Source organism: Podarcis melisellensis, assembly GCF_964234715.1.
Source record: "Podarcis melisellensis genome assembly, chromosome: 12".
Lineage (NCBI taxonomy): Eukaryota > Metazoa > Chordata > Lepidosauria > Squamata > Lacertidae > Podarcis > Podarcis melisellensis.
Window position 1 is genome coordinate 7180234 of NC_138544.1, and position 21646 is coordinate 7201879.

General features: G+C 41.9%; 1 protein-coding gene across 2 annotated transcripts in view; it reads right to left on the reverse strand.

Moving 5' to 3' along the window:
• The window catches only part of BBS9 (Bardet-Biedl syndrome 9), a 237755-nt gene that overhangs the window by 95775 nt on the left and 120334 nt on the right, over window positions 1–21646 (reverse strand). The window contains exon 21 of one of the 2 annotated variants that reach the window (XM_081931020.1): window positions 9703–9801. In XM_081931020.1, coding sequence (XP_081787146.1) covers window positions 9703–9801 — 99 coding nt within the window. Of the gene's footprint in view, window positions 1–9604; window positions 9802–21646 lie in introns of those variants that run through there. The other variant, XM_081931019.1, reaches the window with a different exon arrangement.

The window sequence follows — 21646 nt, forward strand, 5'->3', positions numbered from 1 at the left end:
CTTTAAATACAATTTAATTCTATTTTCCATATCTATCTTATGAACTCAAAAGCTGCCAAATTTCATTTTAAAATGTCAGTTTGAATGCAAGTCAACTACAGGAAATAGCAAGAAAGAGGAATAATGATATCCTTTGAGCTCTATTGAACAAAGCCCTACAGAGGACCCAATGCAGCGTTGCAAACCTCAAGTAATGTTGTTGAAGTCACTGAGCTACATGCCAGCTACATAGAAGAAAAATTATATAAGCAATATCTTTGTAATGAACCTTCAACCTGGCTAAGCTTACATCAATTTCTTGTTGCATTACGAGGGCCACTTTGCAGCTGATTAAAGACCTGAATTTTAACAGATTAATAAATTGCATTCAATAATTTTGCATATTACCAACTCCATAATCTAAGTGCTTTTGTGAGATTTTTACAAATCAATAAATGAAAACAATTAGTGCTGGCTCCAGATTTTTGTGGGGTGCAGGTGTCCTTGGGAAGATACCCTCAATGAGCCTCCTTCTTAATGAGGCTACCCTGTTGCTAGCATTTATGCCAATTCCTGCTACCATCTATCTTGCCACTGCTTGCCAAACAGCGCCAATGAGCATGAAAGCCACTGACTCTCCCTCCTTCTCACCACTGCTGCCAGTGGCATAACGTGGGTTGCCAGTGCCCAGGGCCAGGTGGGAGCGGGAGGGAGGGAAACAGATGGAGTATGCATGAGCATTCACCTGCCTAGAGATCGCAGCTGCAGAGATGGGAAAAGAAGAGTTGTTCCATTGTTTGTCAAGTCCTGGTTTGCACAGAGAAGCCGTTTTCAACAGAGCCCAGTGACGGGAGTGCAGAGCTGTATTGAGGCAGTACCGGGTGTTGAAATTTTGAACCCCTAAGCATTTTGTGCTGGGGCAACCATCCCTGTGCACACACACCCATGCTACACCACTGAATGCTGCTGTTCCAGGCCAGGGTGAGCAGAAAGTGACTAAGTAGGCTCCATGCTGAAGAGAAGGAAGCATTTATGGGATGTGGGTCATTGGCAGATGTCTATGCTGATCCTCAACACAGGCCGTGAAAATCATCCCTCATTGTTTGAAGGAAAGGCCAGCTATAATATTTCCTTTCTCGTTTCTTATTACACTAATATAGCACAATAAAAAGCCAAAATTGCATGTGTGCCTTTAACTTACAGCTTCACTGATTAAAATAGGCCTTCCAATTAATCAGCTGAAGTTGCCCCACTGCTTGCGGTTATTAGTTCTTCTGCCTTTAATCAAACTCTGTATATCTGATGACATACTTTATGCGTTATGAACTTACAGGCTAGCAAGCCATCAATATTCTCAATAAAGAGAAACTGTATTTTCTGAAATATGTCAGCATGATGCAGTGTTTATACCCTACTAATTCACAGGTAGTAAGTTGTTAGTTTAGCCCAGAAGGTGATTCAAATGCATTTTACTGTGAAAAAAATGCATCCATGCAATTGCTAACAGGCATTGCAGGTAGTTTTGCCCTGTTAACAGAGATTCTCAGAGCCTTAATAGAAGTGAACATGAAGGTGATGCAAGTCTGGATTCGAACCAAGCTACCTGAAGGACCGTCTCCTCTTAAGTGAGTCAGCCCATCCTTCAAAATCAGTCGTTATGCCTCTCTTGCATGTGCCATTGCCTTCTGAGGCACATTTCTGGGAACAACAAGTAGGAGAGCTGTTTCTGAGGTGGTGTCTTGTATGTGGAACTCCTTGGCTGAATGGCTGGTTTTTCTTCCTTTTTGTATTCTGCTGGCAACTGATGGCTTTCCCTTTAAAACAAACTGTTGTTGTTGTTTTGCGTGTTGATCATTAGTGCTGCTCCTTGCGGTTTTGCTTTTTGCTGCCCTTTTACAATTCTGTTAATTTGTGTTTTAAAGTTTGGGTTATTTTTGCTTCCATATATATGTGTGTGTGTGTGTGTGTGTGTGTGTGTGTGTGTGTGTATATATATATATATATATGCTTTCGTAGATTTTCACGGGTACAGGAATGCAGGTTTTGGTGTCCTCGGGTGTCTTCCCGTGTAAAAGTTGGGGTGTCTAGGCGACGTTTCGACGAGGTCTCACTCGTCATCTTCAGGCTGGTGCTTTCGGCTTCTTGTTACTGGAACAGAGCAGGATCTCAGTGTTTGAGTTCCTATAAATACTGTTGAGGGGGTGTGGTGTATAGCCTCCAATGTTCTGGGCAGAGAGGAAGTTCCCAGGCTAGTGTGCCTTTTCTTCTTTTGTTCCTTAATTACTTGAGGGATATCCTGAGTGATTTCTTGAGTGATATCCTGAGTACCACTTAGGTGGGTCATTAGGTGTGGATTAGTTGCTAAAGTCTTTGTGTCTTGACCTCTTGAACTTTGTGAAGAGTTTTTCTGAGAAGATGGCTGTACTGCACTTAGTTGTGCTCTGGCTTGGCTTCGTGTATAGGGGCGAGCTGTGGTTTTGTGGCTTGTGTCAGCCAGCTCTGTGTAGGGATTGCAGGGGGGTGCAGCATCCGGAGGTGCCACCATGGTTTGGCTACTGGATGGTGTCTGTAATTTATCTGTGGAGAGGGTCTGGGTTTGGGTCTGGTGTGGTTGATTGGTGATGGCGTTCTGTGTGCCTCTGGATCTGGTGTCAGTTTTTGTGGGGAGGGCTAATTTCCAGATGTCTGGCAAGCGGGATGTGTCGTCACGCTTGTTCATGTTGTGAGGGTGTTTCTCTATCTCGATGGCTTCCATGATTATTCTCTTGTGGTGATGTTCCATGTTAAAGAGCAATTTGGAATCTGCAAAATTAATTTCGTGTCCTGTTTCTTTCATGTGTTGGAAAAGAGAGGAAGTTTTTTCTTCTTTTTTGACGGCATTCTTGTGTTCTGCGATACGTGCATTTATTCGTCTGTTTGTTTGTCCAATGTACGTGGCTGGGCAGACTTTGCAGGGTATTTCATAGACCCCTTGGTTTTCCAACTGGATTTTATCCTTGGGGTTTCTGAGGATATTGGCTATTTTTTGGTTGGTGCAAAAGGCTGTTTTGATATTGTGTTTATGGAGGATTTTGCTAATTTTATCTGTAGTGCCCTTGATATAAGGAAGGAGGGCCATGCCATTGTTTTCTTCTGTGTCTTGGTTTTTGGGGGGTGTTTCTTTTTGGATTAGCTTCGTAACCCTGTTTTGCTGGTATCCATTGGCAATTAACACATTTGAGAGATTCTGTAACTCAGTTGTCAAGTGGTCTTTGTCAGCCAGGCGTTTGGTTCTGGAGATGAGAGTCTTGGCTACGGAGTTTATTTGTGCGGGGTGGTGGTGTGATTGTGCATGTAAGTAGCGGTTGGTGTGTGTTTTTTTCCGGTAGATAGTGTGTCCTAGGGAGCCATCAGGTTTTTTGTAGATTAGGACGTCAAGGAAGGGAAGTTGGTTGTTGGCTAGAGAATAATCATGGAAGCCATCGAGATAGAGAAACACCCTCACAACATGAACAAGCGTGACGACACATCCCGCTTGCCAGACATCTGGAAATTAGCCCTCCCCACAAAAACTGACACCAGATCCAGAGGCACACAGAACGCCATCACCAATCAACCACACCAGACCCAAACCCAGACCCTCTCCACAGATAAATTACAGACACCATCCAGTAGCCAAACCATGGTGGCACCTCCGGATGCTGCACCCCCCTGCAATCCCTACACAGATCTGGCTGACACAAGCCACAAAACCACAGCTCGCCCCTATACACGAAGCCAAGCCAGAGCACAACTAAGTGCAGTACAGCCATCTTCTCAGAAAAACTCTTCACAAAGTTCAAGAGGTCAAGACACAAAGACTTTAGCAACTAATCCACACCTAATGACCCACCTAAGTGGTACTCAGGATATCACTCAAGAAATCACTCAGGATATCCCTCAAGTAATTAAGGAACAAAAGAAGAAAAGGCACACTAGCCTGGGAACTTCCTCTCTGCCCAGAACATTGGAGGCTATACACCACACCCCCTCAACAGTATTTATAGGAACTCAAACACTGAGATCCTGCTCTGTTCCAGTAACAAGAAGCCGAAAGCACCAGCCTGAAGATGACGAGTGAGACCTCGTCGAAACGTCGCCTAGACACCCCAACTTTTACACGGGAAGACACCCGAGGACACCAAAACCTGCATATATATATATATATATATATATATATATATATATATATATATATATATATATATATATATATATATATGAATGAAGAACTGCAGGTGCTTTTTTTTCCAAACAAGTGATAAGACATTATTTCCATCATCATTTAGTATCCACCCTGCCTCTCTGCAAGCTGTCATAACACTCTTATCGCAAGAAAATTAAAGCATGTGCTTGATTATTTAATAACTGAGTTTAAACTAAGAGACAATGTTTGTTTAAACTCGTGCTTCCAAACCCATCACCTTCCAGGATGAATTCAGAGATTAGAAACAAAAGAAAAGAAAAACAGAAGATGTATTCTGCAATTAACACCAACATGAAAGAAGGTAGGTTCTGATACATAAAATCTTTTCCACACAATATTTCCCTACACAATGTGGATATATTGAGGAAAACACTAATAAGTGACCCTGTGTATCCACTTTTACTGCTATCTAGGAGTTTCCAGTGGTTATCATAGCTGAAAAATATCCTGCTACTACTGCAGACATGGCCACCGGGAAAAGTACACAGCATGGTCCATGGAAAATAGATTTTTAATGTCTGAACCGGCTCAGGGTCTCTAGTATCATAGTTGTAGCAAAGATTATAGGTATAGGGAGCACAAAAAAATAGAAACATATTTTAATGATAACGTTATTAATAGAGATGATATACTATTTTGAACTTGAATTGCAAAAATGATATATGTGTGTATCTCATCCTTTGGTTTTTAACTTCCAAAGTTGCTTAGAGTAACCTTAGGTAATCTGGTTGTACTTTTCCTAAACAAGCAGGTGTGTAACTTGGGGGTATTCTGGATCTCCAAATAAACTTGGGGGCACAGAAAGCCTGCCAGCAGCTTTGACAGGCAGTCCAGTTGGGATCCAATCTGGCAGAGAAAACCTAGCTTCAGTTGTCTATGTTCTGGTAACCTCTAGGTTAGATTATTGCAATGCATTAGAAATGGGGCTGCCTTTGAAAACAGTTTAGAAAGCGAGCATATTACACCATTTCTGGTCAGATTGTGCTGGCTACTGCTTAATTTCTAGGCTCAATTCAAAGTGCCGGCTCTGACCCAAAAAGACTTATGTGGCTCAGGACCCAAATCTTTCAAAGACTTTCTCTCCACACATGAACCAGCTTGGACCCTGTGATCAGAGGGCCTTCTCTGGGTGCTTCAGCTGAGGGAGGTGAAGAGTAGCTACACAAGAATGGGCTTCTTCAGCCATGGCTCCTTCTGTCAGTTTTTAGGCACCAGGCTAATATTTTTAATATTTTTTTATTTAACCTGCTTTTGGGTGATTAAGTTTGCCTCTACTATGCTGCTCATGTTTTAGTGAGGTGGGATAAGGTTTGTATTGTTAGATAAGCATTTTAGAACTTTGTATTGTACGTGGTTTAAAATTTGGCTTCTCAGTGATTTTATCTGTTTGCATTTGATTTTGAGTCGCTTTGAGATTTGTTTGCATAAAGCAACTAACAAATGCAATGTATGTGTATGCATAATACAACATATCTATAATTGCTATGCATATTTCATTTTTACTAGATATGTTCTTCTTGAGAAGCCAGTGTGGTGTAGTGGTTAAGAGCTGTGGTCTCGTAATCTGGGGAACCGGGTTCGCGTCTCCGCTCCTCCACATGCAGCTTGGGCCAGTCACGCTTCTCTGAAGTCTCTCAGCCCCACTCACCTCACAGAGTGTTTGTTGTGGGGGAGGAAGGGAAAGGAGAATGTTAGCCGCTTTGAGACTCCTGAAGGGGAGTGAAAGGCGGGATATCAAATCCAAACTCCTCTTCTTCTTGATATTTCTGCTGTATATCAGTTTGGAAACATTTTTGGGGAAGAGATTAATTTATGTATTTATATACTGCCCTATCTCAAAAAAATTATAGGCAATATAGAACAATAATCAGGATGGTTTCTGTAACACAGTGGATATATGGATTAAAACTGCAAGAAACTGTAAACTATTTTTTTTTAAAAAAACCCGAGTAAAATGAGTTGCATAAACAAAATTTGTCAGGCACACTAAAATTAGCTAGGTATTATGTGAAAAGGCCTAACCAAAAAAAGAAAGGTCTTCAGCTGGTTCCAATACATAAAAGATTTGCTACCAGGCAAGTCTCCCTGGGAAGAGTATGCCACAAATAGGGTGCTAAGTAGACACACCTGCCTAACCTGGCAGTCAGTAATGTAACCATGTCTTAACCTGCATAAGGTTTTGTTGTTGTTGTTTAGCTGTTTAGTTGTGTCCGACTCTTCATGACCCCATGGACCAAAGCACACCAGGCACTTCTTCCACTGCCTCCCACAGTTTGGTCAAACTCATGCTGGTAGCTTGGAAGGCACTATCCAAAAATCTCGTCCTCTGTCGTCCCCTTCTCCTTGTGCCCTCCATCTTTCCCAACATCAGGGTCTTTACCAGGGAGTCCTCTTCTCATGAGGTGGCCAAAGTACTGGAGTCTCAGCTTCACGATCTGTCCTTCCAGTGAGCACTCAGGGCTGATTTCCTTCAGAATGGATAGGTTTGATCTTCTTGCAGTCCATGGGACTCTCAGGAGTCTCCTCCAGCACCATAATTCAAAAGCATCAATTCTTCAGCGATTAGCCTTCTTTATGGTCCAGCTCTCACTTCCATACATCACTACTGGGAAAACCATAGCTTTTACTATATGGACCTTTGTTCGCAAGGTGATGTCTCTACTTTTTAAGATGCTGGCATAAGGTTTTAAGGAAGGGGAAACTGTAGTCCTCCAGGTGCTGTTGGACTTGTGAAGGCCCTGGTATCATTGTAGAGCAGCAAAAATGGAGTGTCCTCTCAAGGTGCCCTCTCAGCTGCTGAGGAATGCACATGGTTTCTTGATATACTGGAGAGTTGCAGGGAAAGTAGCAGGAAGGACAGTGCCTAATGTCTAGGTGGTATAAATCTCAGGATGTATCTGAGCAAATTACTGCGACAATTGTGTGGCAATGATGGCAGTAGAAAGGGATTTCTTCACCACATTGCATTCTCAAGTAGCCATCGAGCACTGAAGTGCATGGCCTTGAATGAGAGAATTCTATCCAATTAGGATATACATAATAATAAAGAAATAGAATAGATTGTATGTTTTAAATCTAGCCACAAGTGAAAGAGGAATGAGCAAGAAATCAATTTTTAAAAGTTTGCTATATAAAATTATAGGTACCAAGCCGCGAAACGGAAATACAAAAAGAAAGAAAGAAAGAACAAAGAATAATTCAAGCTGAGACTACCTTAGGCAGGCAGCTGGTTCACACTTAGATATTTGGAAAGCCGCCAGACAAGTAGATTTTCAAATGCAAAGAGCTGACTTACAAGTTTACAACCTGGCTGCAATATTTTAGTACTTATTGATTTGTACTTATATTCCACCAGAGTGTGAGTAACAGCAGGTTAAATATAAAGAGCACAGCCAATTTTAGAAAACAATAAAATGTCTGCCTTCTGAGGAGAGTCGAGCGCCACATCCCACTATCTTGAAGAGGTACATCTGATGCCACAGAAGATTAATCTGTCCCCCTCCTTATTGACAATCTGTTAACTGGTGAAGAATGTCCATGATGTTTATTGATGCTACCTCTGCTGTAAAGGATTCTATTTTAAACTTTTACTTTTTTTTCTGAATACCACTTTAAGGGCCCTTTTTGGGTGAAAGGTTTGCCCATGATTTTTAATATAATAAATAAAATGGTGATTAAGATGGAAAAATATTGAATGTTATCTTCCCTTCTAATAGTGAGTTGTAACATTTATTGATTGATTTCTAAGTTATCTTGTACTTCCCCTCAATATACAAATATCAATATTTTCAAAGTCTCAAAAAGGCACCTATATTGAAGATCTGGCAATGAACAAATATGTTGAAAATATAACAATGAATTAATTATAAGTAAAGTAATTATTATTCCCCCCCTAGGTTTACTCGGACATTTAAAGTGCTACATTATCATTCCATACAGTTGCGTTGCGGTGCTTACATAGAAATGGTACAAACTAGACTATTTCAAGTAACAGAATCCAGAACTTAGGCAACTTGCAAATTTCTGTTGTGCCGTTAGAGACAACGCCAAAGCAGATTGCCAACAAGTTTACGTAACTGAACTTTCAAAGAATATTTTGACACTACCTGTTTGAAAGCCAAGGTTGAGATTGCCTTACAAAATATGCATATATAATAGACCATGAACAAAGCTGTGAATAGCCATTGATAAAGAAATTTTGGGTATCTCTGCGAAGAATAAACAACAGGAGGACATGAACTTAGCAAACTTCATAATAAATTTGCCCAAGGACACTTCTTGATCTTAAGTGAACACCATTTCATAGTTCCCAAGAGCACACACAGTCATTGCAGACATTGTGTCAACATTGTATTTCATATCTTAACATAATAAACCTGTTTATACATTCGTCACAAACACAATGACTCTGTTTTTATCCACATAAACCCCAACAATGAAAAACTTAAAAAACTGAGTTGCCTCCACTTTCACTGCCATACTTTTCAACTCGGAGACAGGTCAATTTTATAGTCATGAGTTGCCCTCCATTGATACAGCATGGTTCACTGGTGCCTAGGGCAAACAAATGCACATACATGCCAGGGGGCATGGCGCAGAGAATGAATGGAGCCACCTGTGCCAGCCCAAGCCTCACCGCCAACACCGCTGGAGCAACCCACCCCCACTGGAGCCAAGCGGCGCTGTGCTGTGCCACCTGCCTGCCTACACAAGGGGGAGCCTGGTTGGCCGAAGAGGCCCTTGGTATGTGAATTCCCCCGATACCTGTGGGCAGGGTGAAATGACGCAACAGCCATGCGCCCTTCAATCCCAGCGTCACAAAGTGAGTCCTTGTGTCCTGCCAGCCCTGCACCACTTTGCGAGTCTGGGACCTGATCCTTCACAAAGCGGTGCAGCGCTGGAAGGGTGGCAGGAGGAGCCAAATGTGCAGCACCCCCTAAAAATGTGTCTCCCTCCCACCACACATTATGCCCCTGAAGATGGCGGACCGAAACATTACTTTGACATGACTTCTCCAGTTTTGGGCATAGGCTTGGCCACCTCTCGAGATTTTTTCACCAAACTCAGCACAAGGCTTCCTGAGGTGGGAGACAGCAGACTTCCCTGATGTTTGGACAACAGGTGCCATTTTGAATCAAGATGGTGGACCAAAATGTAACTTTGGCGTAACTTCACCTGTTTGTGGCATGAGGATCCAAACTCTCAAATTGCACTATCTACAAATCACATTATTCTTTTGGTTTCTAACAATTCCTGGGCAGCACTGGGCACTCCCCGCTAGTGGTTATATATTCTATCCATTCTGCAATGAAAAACCACAACATTTGAATAAACTGCATAATGGATCCAATAGAAGACTAAAGGAAAAACACTCCAAAGCAATCTCGAGTTACTTTGAAACAAAGCTGACGTTCCCTATACATGCATACATAATCCATACATGCAGTATGAACGTATTTGTCTTTTAGCTAATTTAAGAAAATACTTTATCCTCTTACCAGTTTCAGTCTCCTCTTTGGTGAGGTTCCTGTGGTTGGTAAACAATGTTGTAGTGTCTGGTGATGGTGGTCTTTCCTCTGGGATGGTAGTACAGGCACCTAAGTTGCAAATGAAATATTTGTAAACTAAAGGAATATACATAAAAAATGAATTAAACTGATTTTTAACACCACTCAAAATGCAGAAAAAGTATGAGTGGTTCATTAACTGTTAGACAAATACAGCCCAAGTGGACCAAGTCAAGAAGGAACCTGAAAAAGTGCCATCCCATGAACTGGTCATAAATAAGAAGGCAGGAAAGAGAAAACTGATGGAGGTTAGTGGGTCAGTGCCCTATTCACATTCATGGACTGGCTTCCACTGCGAAGAGTATTGCTTCTCGAAGCAACTGTCTTAGTTGCTAGGCTAGTCAACGGTCTGACTGGGCAAGGAATTCCTCAAGACGGGATGGGGTGAATTGAGCCATCACCACTTCAGACTGTAGATTCAAACGCATGTGATGAAATACTCACCCACAGAGAAGGAAGATTTCCATACATGGAAAACAAGCATGGTGGGGAAGAGACAAGGCTGCACTCTTCTCTGCCATCTTGTTTTCTACGTCAGTGGATTTTTAAAAATGATGTTGCATTTATTCATGTGAACCCCTACCTAAAGTTTAAAGTGGAACAACATTGTCATTTGTTCCAATTCAGCTTTGAAGCGTGGGCTTTCACAGGAAAGGGGGGGGGCGGACAAGCACGAGGATACGGCTCTTTAAAGCACGGACCTGTGTCTAGAAAGCATAGGGCAAAAGTTAAACATGGATGAGCCCCAAGTTGAAAGCAGCTCTTTAAAACAGGCCTGAAAACCAAAAAGGAAGATGTGCACTTACAAAAAGAAACTCCATATTATGTACAGAGCGTATTATTTCACAAAAGAAAATGGGAAACAGCAATAAATCATGGAGTAGCTTCAATGCATGCAGAGATATGTACACATAAAGCAGCTTTAAACTCAGAAAAAGCTCCAGTATGCATGGAAAAGTCCAATGCATAGGCCATTTTCCATCATGAACAGGGAAAAACGTCTCAGCACATAGGGGGATTTGAATCATGCTCTTTGGCACGTGCCCATTGCCAAAACAAAGCATAAGCTATATCTGCTGCTGATTCTACAGCAATGTAAGATTTAACTGACAGCTACATGAACACAATCAATTCCTGAATTATATATTTTCAACTGAACACAGGACACTCCTTTCTATGTGCAAGACAGCTAATGAAAAACATGAAAACTATTTCTCTAAGCTTCTTATGTATGCAACCCTTGTTTCTCAGATAAAATCCAAGATTAAAACTTTGTGAACATAATAAGCCACTAAAGTTTCATTGAAATAATGCCCTTTAAACAATATTTCGTAACACTGAAATTATGAGTAAAATGTCACGTAGCCCATTAGCTCATATAAGGTTTCTGCACATGAGTAAAAATTCTGAAAGCTTATTTTCAAAACTAAAATCCCAAAGGTTAAAAAGCCTTGAAAATTAATACCTTTGATACTAACTATTTCATTAGGCATCAGCACAACTTTTCCGTCCAAGGTAACTTAATCACTGTCAAAAAATGTCACTTTGCCATAAGGCACCTCATGCTATTGGCTGGAAGTAAGTAAGACATCCTGATTTTGGTTTTGTTGTCAGAGGTGTGTTAAGATCTACTTGTCAACTTGGACTGTTAAAATGTAGCAGTATTAAAAGCAAAAGTGATTTCCCCCATTGTATTATTTTCCTTATGCAGGCATACAATTACTGTATTTCCTTAAAGAAAGAAAAAAAACAAGGGTGTTTGCACGCTTGGCTAAGAGCTTAAAAAAGACAGTGGAAGATTATACTGCAGCTCCTTATTTATCACGACAACCCTAATGTTTTCGCTATTTTTTAAAATCACATCATGCTAACAATTTTGCTCCTCTGTGAAGGAGGAAACAAGTCACATTTTCAAACCCCCTTCCATCCTTGTCATATTTTACAACCATTTTGTCTAGTGGTCAGGTTCTTCTTCCAGATGCATCACGTACTTTATGAAGCTCCAACAATTTTTTTTTTAAAAAGTTATGTTGGCCAGGTTCATATGTAGCATTAAACCATAGTTTAAATAAATATGCATACTAGGTCGCACAACTAACACAGTCCACACTTTGCTCTTCCCCTGCTGACATAAAAACAGGAAATATGCCAAGGTTTTGATTTCTTTCTTCCAAACAAACTATGATCAGAAGTCAAGGTTTGTTCTTGGCATACAGCTCATGGTTACTTTGGAAGAAACAAACCATGAACTCTGGTTCAGACATCACTACAAGCCAGCCTCTGGCTTGCTTAGAAGTGCCATTGTAGGAGCAGGACTAGGGAAAAAGTGAGCCCTGTATTACACTAACTACAGTTAAAATACAGTTTAACTCTATATGAGAACTGGGCCGTTATATGAACCCAGAGGTATCCTCTAAACTGGAGAAAGCGAAAAGAAAGAGGCTTTCTGGCTTTAAAAAACCAGCAATTCACACACTATAGGATTTCTCAACACACCAAATCTCAAATATGAGGTTTTCAAAGTAGAATTTCAGTATCTTCCCTCACCCTCACGCTCATCTGGGGTTGAGTCTAGACTCTTCCAAAGTGTGCTTCCCTGAGCTTGCCTTGCCTGCCCACCCCAATAGAAGCTCAGCCACCCTCACTGCTACCATATTTCCTTTTCTTCCATATTTAGTTCCTCCCTGAACTAAACATACCCAGTAGGAGCAAGAACCTGTGGGAAGTGCCTTTGTAAGGTCATCAGCCAGCAGGAAAAAGTTAGAAACGGGCTATGGAAGCGACAGCTTTAACCATGTTGATTCACAACCATTATGACAGAGAGGGCTACAACTCAGAGGTTGTGGCACGTTGCCCACCTTAAGAATGGAAAACCTAACCATTCCTTTTACTGCTGAAACACAACCTCTAACAACAACAAAATCCTCTTTTTCTACCTTTATTAAACAGCAGGACATACAATATGCCCTTCCTTTTCCCTGAGCCAAGTGAAGTCAAGCCTGATTTTGTACTTAGCCTTACAACCAGCCCTTGTGTGTGGGCAGGTGTACATGTGCGCAGAAACATGGCTGTGTGCTCACTTTCTTGACAGCAAATCTGTGAATGTTTATTTATTTTCCAAACTTCTGCCCCACCTTTTGTTCAAAGTCCCCAGGGTGGGTTACATTAATAATTACACAAAGCCACAGACAGCAAAATCATGAGCAAGGCAACAAAGTAAGAACATTCCCTCAGTTTCCTCAATCTAGGTATGTCTCTAAAATACCTGATGGAAAAGTCAAGTCTTTAGCAGGTTGGACAACTTTGACCCTGGCAGAATCTCAAGAGAGAGCACATTCGATAATTAGGCAGCTGTTACCAGCTACAATGGGTTGAAGATTCCTAGGCTTCCCTCAAGGCTGGGACTACTAGCATGACCTCCCCAGCAAACTGTGAAGGCATGGGCAGGTTGATATGGGCTCCCAGTACATTTCCGAGCACAATTCAAAGTGTTGGTGCTGACCTTTAAAGCCCTAAATGGCCTCAATCCAGTATACCTGAAGGAGCGTCTCCACCCCCATCATTCTGCCCAGATACTGAGGTCCAGCGCCGAGGGCCTTCTGGCAGTTCCCTCACTGTGAGAAGCAAAGCTACAGGGAACCAGGCAGAGGGCCTTCTTGGTAGTGGCTCCTGCCCTGTGGAACGCCCTCGCATCAGATGTCAAAGAGATAAACAACTACCTGACGTTTAGAAGACATCTGAAGGCAGCCCTGTTTAGGGAAGTTTTTAATGTGTGACATTTTAATGTATTTTTTATTTTTGTTGGAAGCTGTCCAGAATGGCTGGGGAAACCCAGCCAGATGGGTGGGGTACAAATAATAAATTATTATTATTATTATTATTATTATTATTATTATTATTATTATTATTATTATTATTATTATTATTATTATTATCATTATTGGGAGAAGTACTCCCATAGGTATCTGGGTCCCAATATTTAGGGCTCTGTAAACAAACCATTGACCTGAGCTCTATAGTTAATTGGCAGTCAGTGCAGATCTTTGAGGACTGGTGTTATATGGTCCAGGCATTAGACCAAGCAAGGACAATATTACATGAGTTCTGTCTCTTTATTACAAATGCTGCTGCTTTATTGCTTTTTGCTGGCTGTGATGTAAGAGGTTGTCCAAAATGCAGTAAAATCCTAGAAATAAAACACTTCTGAAAATAGAACAGAAGAGGAAATTGTAAAGATTCTATTCTTTAGAAGTAAGGAAAACCATATTATGGCTAATTACTAATTTTTTGGGGGGGTTGTCATTTCTCTTCTAACATATATAATTATTTTCTCAGCACTGTGAATCAAGGCCAAATTGGACATGAGAGTGGCAAACCCGTCAGGGTAAAATCCCTGCCAAAGCCCTATAAAAGTGGGTGGGAGAGAAAGGGGACTGCTGAGCCCTCGCCACCTGTAAACTGCCTTTTCTCAGCTGTTTTTCTTCAAGTTAGACACTGAAACTGGAAGAAACTCAGAGGAAAAAACAGGTAGGGATAGGTGATGAAAACTGATTATATTGCATATTTGCTCATTGTTAGCTGGATGTTATAACGGACTGTACACCTCCTACACAAGTAAAATATTTTCTTTCTACAGATTTGGACTAGAATAGGAATGTGGGTACAATTTAAAGCTTTTAACGTGATATCTGAATCTTAACATGACACTGAATGAATAGGGGAAAAGAAACCCCATGTGGTTGCTGTGTTTAAACCAGGATACCTTGCCTACAGGTCAGAAATGCATGGCCCAGGTGACTATGGGAGCAGATGAGGCCCTAGTAGAATTTGCTCCATACAATATACTATCCACATAGAATGCTGCATGACTTTGTTTTCTTCACTACATGGGATCACATGTAAATTGGGTCTTATTTTGTCCAGCACTAAAAATATCAGATGTATTATAGTTCACCAGAGATCTTTCAGGAACTCAACTGGTAATCATTGTGCTTTCTTTTCCTGTGTTTCCCCCACTGCTATCTAGGAACTTTAGCAGTCTACTACAGAGAAAGATTTCTACCCAAAGGACTAGAAAATAAAGCATAATTATTCACATCCGCTGATTACTACTACTTAAGCAAGTTGTATCAAGAACAAGAGAAAAGCTATTTGGAGGGGGGGGCAGGGGAATGGCACATAAATCCGACACTTTGGAAAAGGTTCAAGTTGAAAAGTTCTCCAGATGTAAGTCTGTAAACAGTGATTCATAAAATGAATTTCCCCATTAATTGTTGGCAAGGAAGGACAGCATCCAGAATATGTTATTGTATTATGACCCATTCTTTTCCCCTTTTCTGTGTAGCTACATTCTTGCTTGACACCACAGATCTTTTATCAGTTGTGATAAATCGAGCCAGCAAGCTGTGGTCAGCAAAACTGTTTGATAGCATATAACATTCATAAAATTACAGCCAAGCAATTGTGAATTTTATTCATTGAAGGAAATGGGGCTCCTCTTGTTTATTTTCACTTACTGTGCTCAACACATGTTGTTTTTTGTTTTGCTTTTTGCTAATCTTGAAAAAAGGCACAGAAAGTGAACTACATATTCTGCATAAACGGACAACTTTACTGCAGGTTTATAACACAGTAGGTTGGTTTTTTAAAAACACACCTTAAATGGTAAAGGAAGACAATAAAAGCTACATGCACACGCATTTCAGACTTTATATGGGAACAAAGGATAGAGCTTTGCCGCCTGTCCATTATCCTCTGATTTAACACTTAAGCACCTTCTGTCACAGAACGCTAGATCACTGTCTGACTCTCCCAATCATATTTGAGATCCGAAATTAAATCAATATACTAGGTGACTTTGGCAAGTCATTGTTTCACGATCAGGTTCAGAAGGTATCTAGAAAATATGTAGGCTGATGAAGACACTGGAGGAGCACCAGGGGAATTAACGCCTAAGGATCATGTGGTCATTTTACATATTCATCCCACATCACCCCAGTGTCTTTATTTGTTGCCATAGCTACTAGAGATTGTCCAGTTGCCTGTGTACACCTCCAGGGACTTTAAAACATGTGCTTCTACCTGGCCTTATCAGCTATGAGGTAGCACGCTTCCAGAAAGGCTATTTCCCCCTTTGGCCAATGTGAAAGCATGAAAAAGCAGCATCTTCCACAGCAACAAGCCATAAGATTCACTATCTGATTCAGTTTATATGCCGCTCCTTTCTAGGAACTGCGTCCTCAGTGTCAGTTCCAGCCAGTAACTATATCAAGGGTCAGCAAACTTTTTCAGCGGGGGGCTGGTCCACTGTCCCTCAGACTTTGTGGGGGGGCTGGACTATATTTTGAAGGTGGGGGGGGGAATGAACAAATTCCTACGCCCCACAAATAACCCAGAGATGCATTTTAAATAAAAGCACACATTCTACTCATGTAAAAACACGCTGATTCCCAGACCGTCCGCAGACCAGATTTAGAAGGCGATTGCGCCAGATCCGGTCCCCGGGCCTTAATTTGCCTACCCATGAACTATATGATTAATTATGTAACCTTAACTAAGAATTCAAACTTGAATTTGCTTGCTGGGTTTGTTTTATTGTTGTTCAGTTTCTGGATTTTGTAAAGATTACAGTTATTCTTGCCACAGCATCCCAGTCTTTCGGGTTTTTATCTGTCCTGCAAGTTATGCACATGACAGAAGACGCACACTGAAAACTGCATGGAATTTTTTTTTGAGAATCATTTGTGCCTACTTGGGTGGGCTTTTTTATGCACATGGGAATGGGTATCCCCTCCTCATCCAAGGCAATAGTGTATTTTTTTTATTGGGGCAGATGTGTGCCAACATGTTCCCCTGCCAGTGCTGTTTCAATACGTTTGATCATTGGTTCATGTGGATTAGTTAGAATGAAAAAAGTCAAGGCAAATGAATGGGGGGGAAATATGCACATGCCAATTTCAAAATTAATTAGAATTTAATTGGCAAAGAAAGAGGAGCATGCAGCAGAGCCAACTCACAGAAAAATAAAGAAACTGAACGGCTGAAATCTATTCATTCCTAGCATAGGAACAGCCTCTTTGTGGTATCTTAGGAAGGCACCATCTGCTCCCATCAGCATAGATATGACATGCCTTGATTAGATTATGGTAACATACTCTGGATGAGGTTGTATTTAAAGAGTATTTGGAAACTTCAGTTGCTTTGGAATGTGACAGCTAGAGTGTTGACATGAATGGGCCCATTTCCTGAATCACTGAACGCTAATTTACCTTCTTCAATTGTTCCCTGACCCTCGGGGTCCCTTCTAACAATTCTATAATTCTATGATTGCTAATGCTCTAAACCAGTGTTTCCCAACCTTGGGCCTCCAGATGTTTTTGGCCTACAACTCCCATCATCCCTAGCTAGCAAGACAGTGGTCAGGGATGATGGGAATTGTAGTTCAAAAATAGCTGGAGGCCCAAGGTTGGGAAACACAGCTCTAAACTACAGGGGAGGAACCTGTGTCCCTCCATATGTTACTGGACTCAACTCCCATCATCCCCAATCACAGCCCATGCTGGCTGGCAGTTAATGGAGAACGACAGAGATTGCCCACCCCTCTTCCTAAATGGAGATTGGGATATTTAAAGGGCTATCACCTTCTGTGGCGTTTGCCCTCCTAGGTGGGTCATAAGGAAAGGGTTAAATGAGTGTGAAGTGATTGGGCAGTGGGAACCCAAGGGGAGGAGTTAGCGTTACAGTTGGAGTTGTTGGGAAGTCAGTTGGGAGTTGGAGAAGGAAGAGGGAGGATAAATCTGTGGATTGGTCTAGTTTTGATGTGTGAGAGTGAGAGAAACTGTTAGGAGGAGTCAGATAGGCAGTTGGGATAATCAGTTGGAAGTTATTAGGAAGGTATAGGCCGGTAAAGAAACTAAGATTAAGAAACTGACAAGAAAAATTATCTGAAACCATAAACTTGTTAATGCTTATAAAATAAACTTGATTATTGGATTTAATGTTAACAACTGTCTGGACTCTGTGTGTACCCGAGAGAAACGAGTTGGTGGCAGCGGGGAAGTGACCATAGTGGTGGCACACAACAGACTGTCAAACGTCCAGGGACCCTGTGTGATCGCCACACCTTCCTATATATGGCAGTGCTCTATGTCCCACCACCATCTGAGGTAGGGGTGTAGGGATGGGGGGGGCGTATTTTTGTGATGGTGTCCATAGTCTTTGTCCCAGGAGGCTGATCAGGCTTTTTCCTGTTTGCTTTCAGGTAACAAGCAAACAAATAACAACCAGACCTTTATACTATATAAAATACCGTATTTTTCGCCCTATAGGACGCACCGTCCCATAAGGCGTACCTAGTTTTTTTGGGGGAAATAAAGGGTAAAAAATTATTTCCCCTCCAGGCACGGGGCTGGGGCGGGGGAGGCCCGAGCTTCCCCCGACCCCAGTCCCCAAACAGGCAGCTCTCTGCAAGCCGTGGGAGCCCAGCGCTGGCTCCCGCTGCTTGTGGAGAGGTCCGTGAAGCCTGGACGCGCTGAGCTCAGCGTGCGCAGGCTTCAGCATGCAGGCAACTCTCCGCAAGCAGCGGGAGCGCTCTCGCTGCTTGAGGAGAGGTCCGCGAAGCCTGGAGAGCGAGAGGGGTCGGTGCGCACCAGGCTTCAGCGAAAGCCTGCATTTGCCCCATAGGACGCACACACATTTTCCCTTAATTTTTGGAGGGGGAAAAGTGTATCCTATAGGGCGAAAAATACGGTATCTATCACAATGTAGTCAATTAAGAACTAAAATATTAAACAACAGTTACATTATCAGTAGATTAGTAGTTGATTAAACAGTAGAAAATCTGTGATTTCGAAGCTCTGGTTCCTGCCATTATTGATAAAGAATGTCTTTAACAGGAGAATTATATTTCATTTGGTAATTTTCTCAGCAGCGTTAATGCATTTATCATTGTTGCTACCAGAATGCAGGGGAAAATTAATGGACATGGCAGGTTGGTGTCTCAAATAGAGGTATTTTTGCATGCAAATCCTTCTTTGAAATTGCCAAACTTTTAACATCCCTGACAATGAAAGATAGTGCAGCAGTTAAATAAGTTTTCAAGTCCTGTTGGCCTTATTTCCAAAATGAGGTTCAGCACATGTGGTATGCAACTCACAGAAATGGCACTGAGAAACAAACCGCCAAATAACAGATTTAACAGCTGATTTCTTTAGAGACACAATGTCAGTACAAAAAGCATTTAGCAGAATCTCAGCAAAACATGGCTGAGTGTGGAACAACTTTATCTTTGCATTTCAAGGACTACCAAAAAGAAAAATCATCCTCATCCTTAATAAATTAAAAGCAATATTAATGTTGCATGCTTCTATCATCCCCTAAACAATTCTAAGACACTGATCTGTTATTCCCAGAACTCTGATTAGAACAGAGGAAAGATTTACCTAGCTATGCAAGATTGTGGGAAAGTTCCATTTCCCCTTAGCTCATAGGCATGAAAATCACTTTACATTAAGGCCTTTTCAAGCAAAGGATCAGCTTGGACAATTCCATTGCAGTACAAGCTTGAAGCAAACTGTGTAGCATATTATACAAATATAAATTGTCTGAAACCAATGGCTGCTACTTTATTATTATCGACTTCGATCATCTAACATACTTTGGCTTTAAGTAAATCCTAGCACAGTATAATTTGCACTGATATATTAACATGCATGGCAATAAGGTAACAATTGTTTAGCCACCCACATGCCATTACGAAACCGTATAAGCAAGTGCTTTGAAGCTCAGTGAAGCATATTTAGCATGTTATGAATCAATGTAAATTTGGATGGTATTTATTGTGCTCATTCAGGACCTCCTGGCCTCATCTTCTCAGCAGTTACATCCTCAATTGCAACCTTGGAAGACCCTACAAAATGGATAATCTAAAACGGCATTGCATGCGATGAAGTAGGCAGCAGGGGTGGGGGCTGCTGCTAGAAGGGAAGAGAACATGCACATAGCTGGACCTCTCTGGATCCTGGCCCATAACTTTCTTTAATGTGCAGAAGTGGACAGCACAGACTCGCCACTGACAACTTGTTCGAGGGAAATATTATGCTCAGCAACTGTTTGTAAAATTAAAGCCCAGAGTCCAGTTTCTAAAAGAGACTGCCACAGGAGGTGTGAGTTTAAAGAGTGCACACTTGCTCGCTCCCTTCCTTACTTTGCCCCACTTTCACTTCCTCCTCCAGCCTGTCTTCTGAATGGGAGGCATCAGGAATATCAAAGACGAGATAAATTTTGCTGGCAGGTATTCGACAGCAAGGGACGCAGGTGGTGCTGTGGGTTAAACCACAGAGCCTAGGACTTGCCGATCAGAAGGTCGGCGGTTCGAATCCCCGTGATGGGGTGAGCTCCCGTTGCTCGGTCCCAGCTTCTGCCAAGCTAGCAGTTCGAAAGCACTTCAAAGTGCAAGTAGATACTGTAAATAGGTACCGCTCCAGAGGGAAGGTAAACGGCATTTCTGTGCACTGCTCTGGTTCGCCAGAAGCAGCCTAGTCATGCTGGCCACAGGACCCAGAAGCTGTATGCCAGCTCCCTCAGCCAATAAAGCGAGATGAGCGCCGCAACCCCAGAGTCGGCCACGACTGGACCTAATGGTCAGGGGTCCCTTTACCTTTACCTAAAGGTAAAAGTAAAGGTACCCCTGCCCGTACGGGCCGGTCTTGACAGACTCTGGGGTTGTGCGCCCATCTCACTTAAGAGGCCAGGGGCCAGCGCTGTCCGGAGACACTTCCGGGTCACGTGGCCAGCGTGACATCGCTGCTCTGGCGAGCCAGAGCCGCACACGGAAACGCCGTTTACCTTCCCGCTGGTAAGCGGTCCCTATTTATCTACTTGCACCCGGAGGTGCTTTCGAACTGCTAGGTTGGCAGGCGCTGGGACCGAGCAGCGGGAGCGCACCCCGCCGCAGGGATTCGAACCGCCGACCTTTCGATCGGCAAGTCCTAGGCGCTGAGGCTTTAACCCACAGCGCCACCTGCGCCCCTTACCTTTACCTATTCAACAGCAATAATCAAAAACAGTACTTGCAAGGGAGGAAAGAACTGCTTTCTTTACTCCTGAAATACTACTATAGAATAATTGAAGCTGGTGAACAAATAAATAAGGAATCTAAATCTCCAACTGCCAAATCTTCCTCTACTGAATCATTACAGACATTCCCGTAATGCCCTCTCGCCACTGGGAGGAAAGACTTAAGTCGAGGGCAAGTCCTGCTTTGTGTATACCTTGTTTGTAGCTACTTTGCACATGATGACAGTACAATTATGTAGCTGCCTTCGATTATAAATATTTTAAACAAATGAGCAATTGTTCTTTCTTATATATTTATGTATTGCTTTATTTATTCAACAAATTCACAGGCTATTTTTTAAGAAAAACCTCCGCAAAGCAGCTCACAAATAACAAGTCAAAACATAACTGATAAGATAAAATGTAACCGCTTAAAACATCTACTTCATAATCCTGCTAAAAAGTAAATGTGAATATTATCCAGCATAACCTGTATATGCAAAAAGCAGACCAGAGTAATATTTCTACAACCCAGTTTACAGTTACCGTAACCACTGAAGGATACAGTAAAAAAAAAGGGGGGGAGGGATTTAAGGCCTATCTATAATTATCATGGGATGGGGCCGGCTAGATTTCAGGGGGGAACAAATTTCTTTGCTTTCTGATAGCAAGTTCTCTCCAAGAAAGAGTTCAATTGTAAAATTCTTGCATCAGGAAGAATAAATAAATAAATCACTTGTTTTCAAATAACAGTAGTGGGGGAAACCTGAAATATATGCTTTTCCATACTAGCATTTTATTATTAGTTTAGGTTGCAATT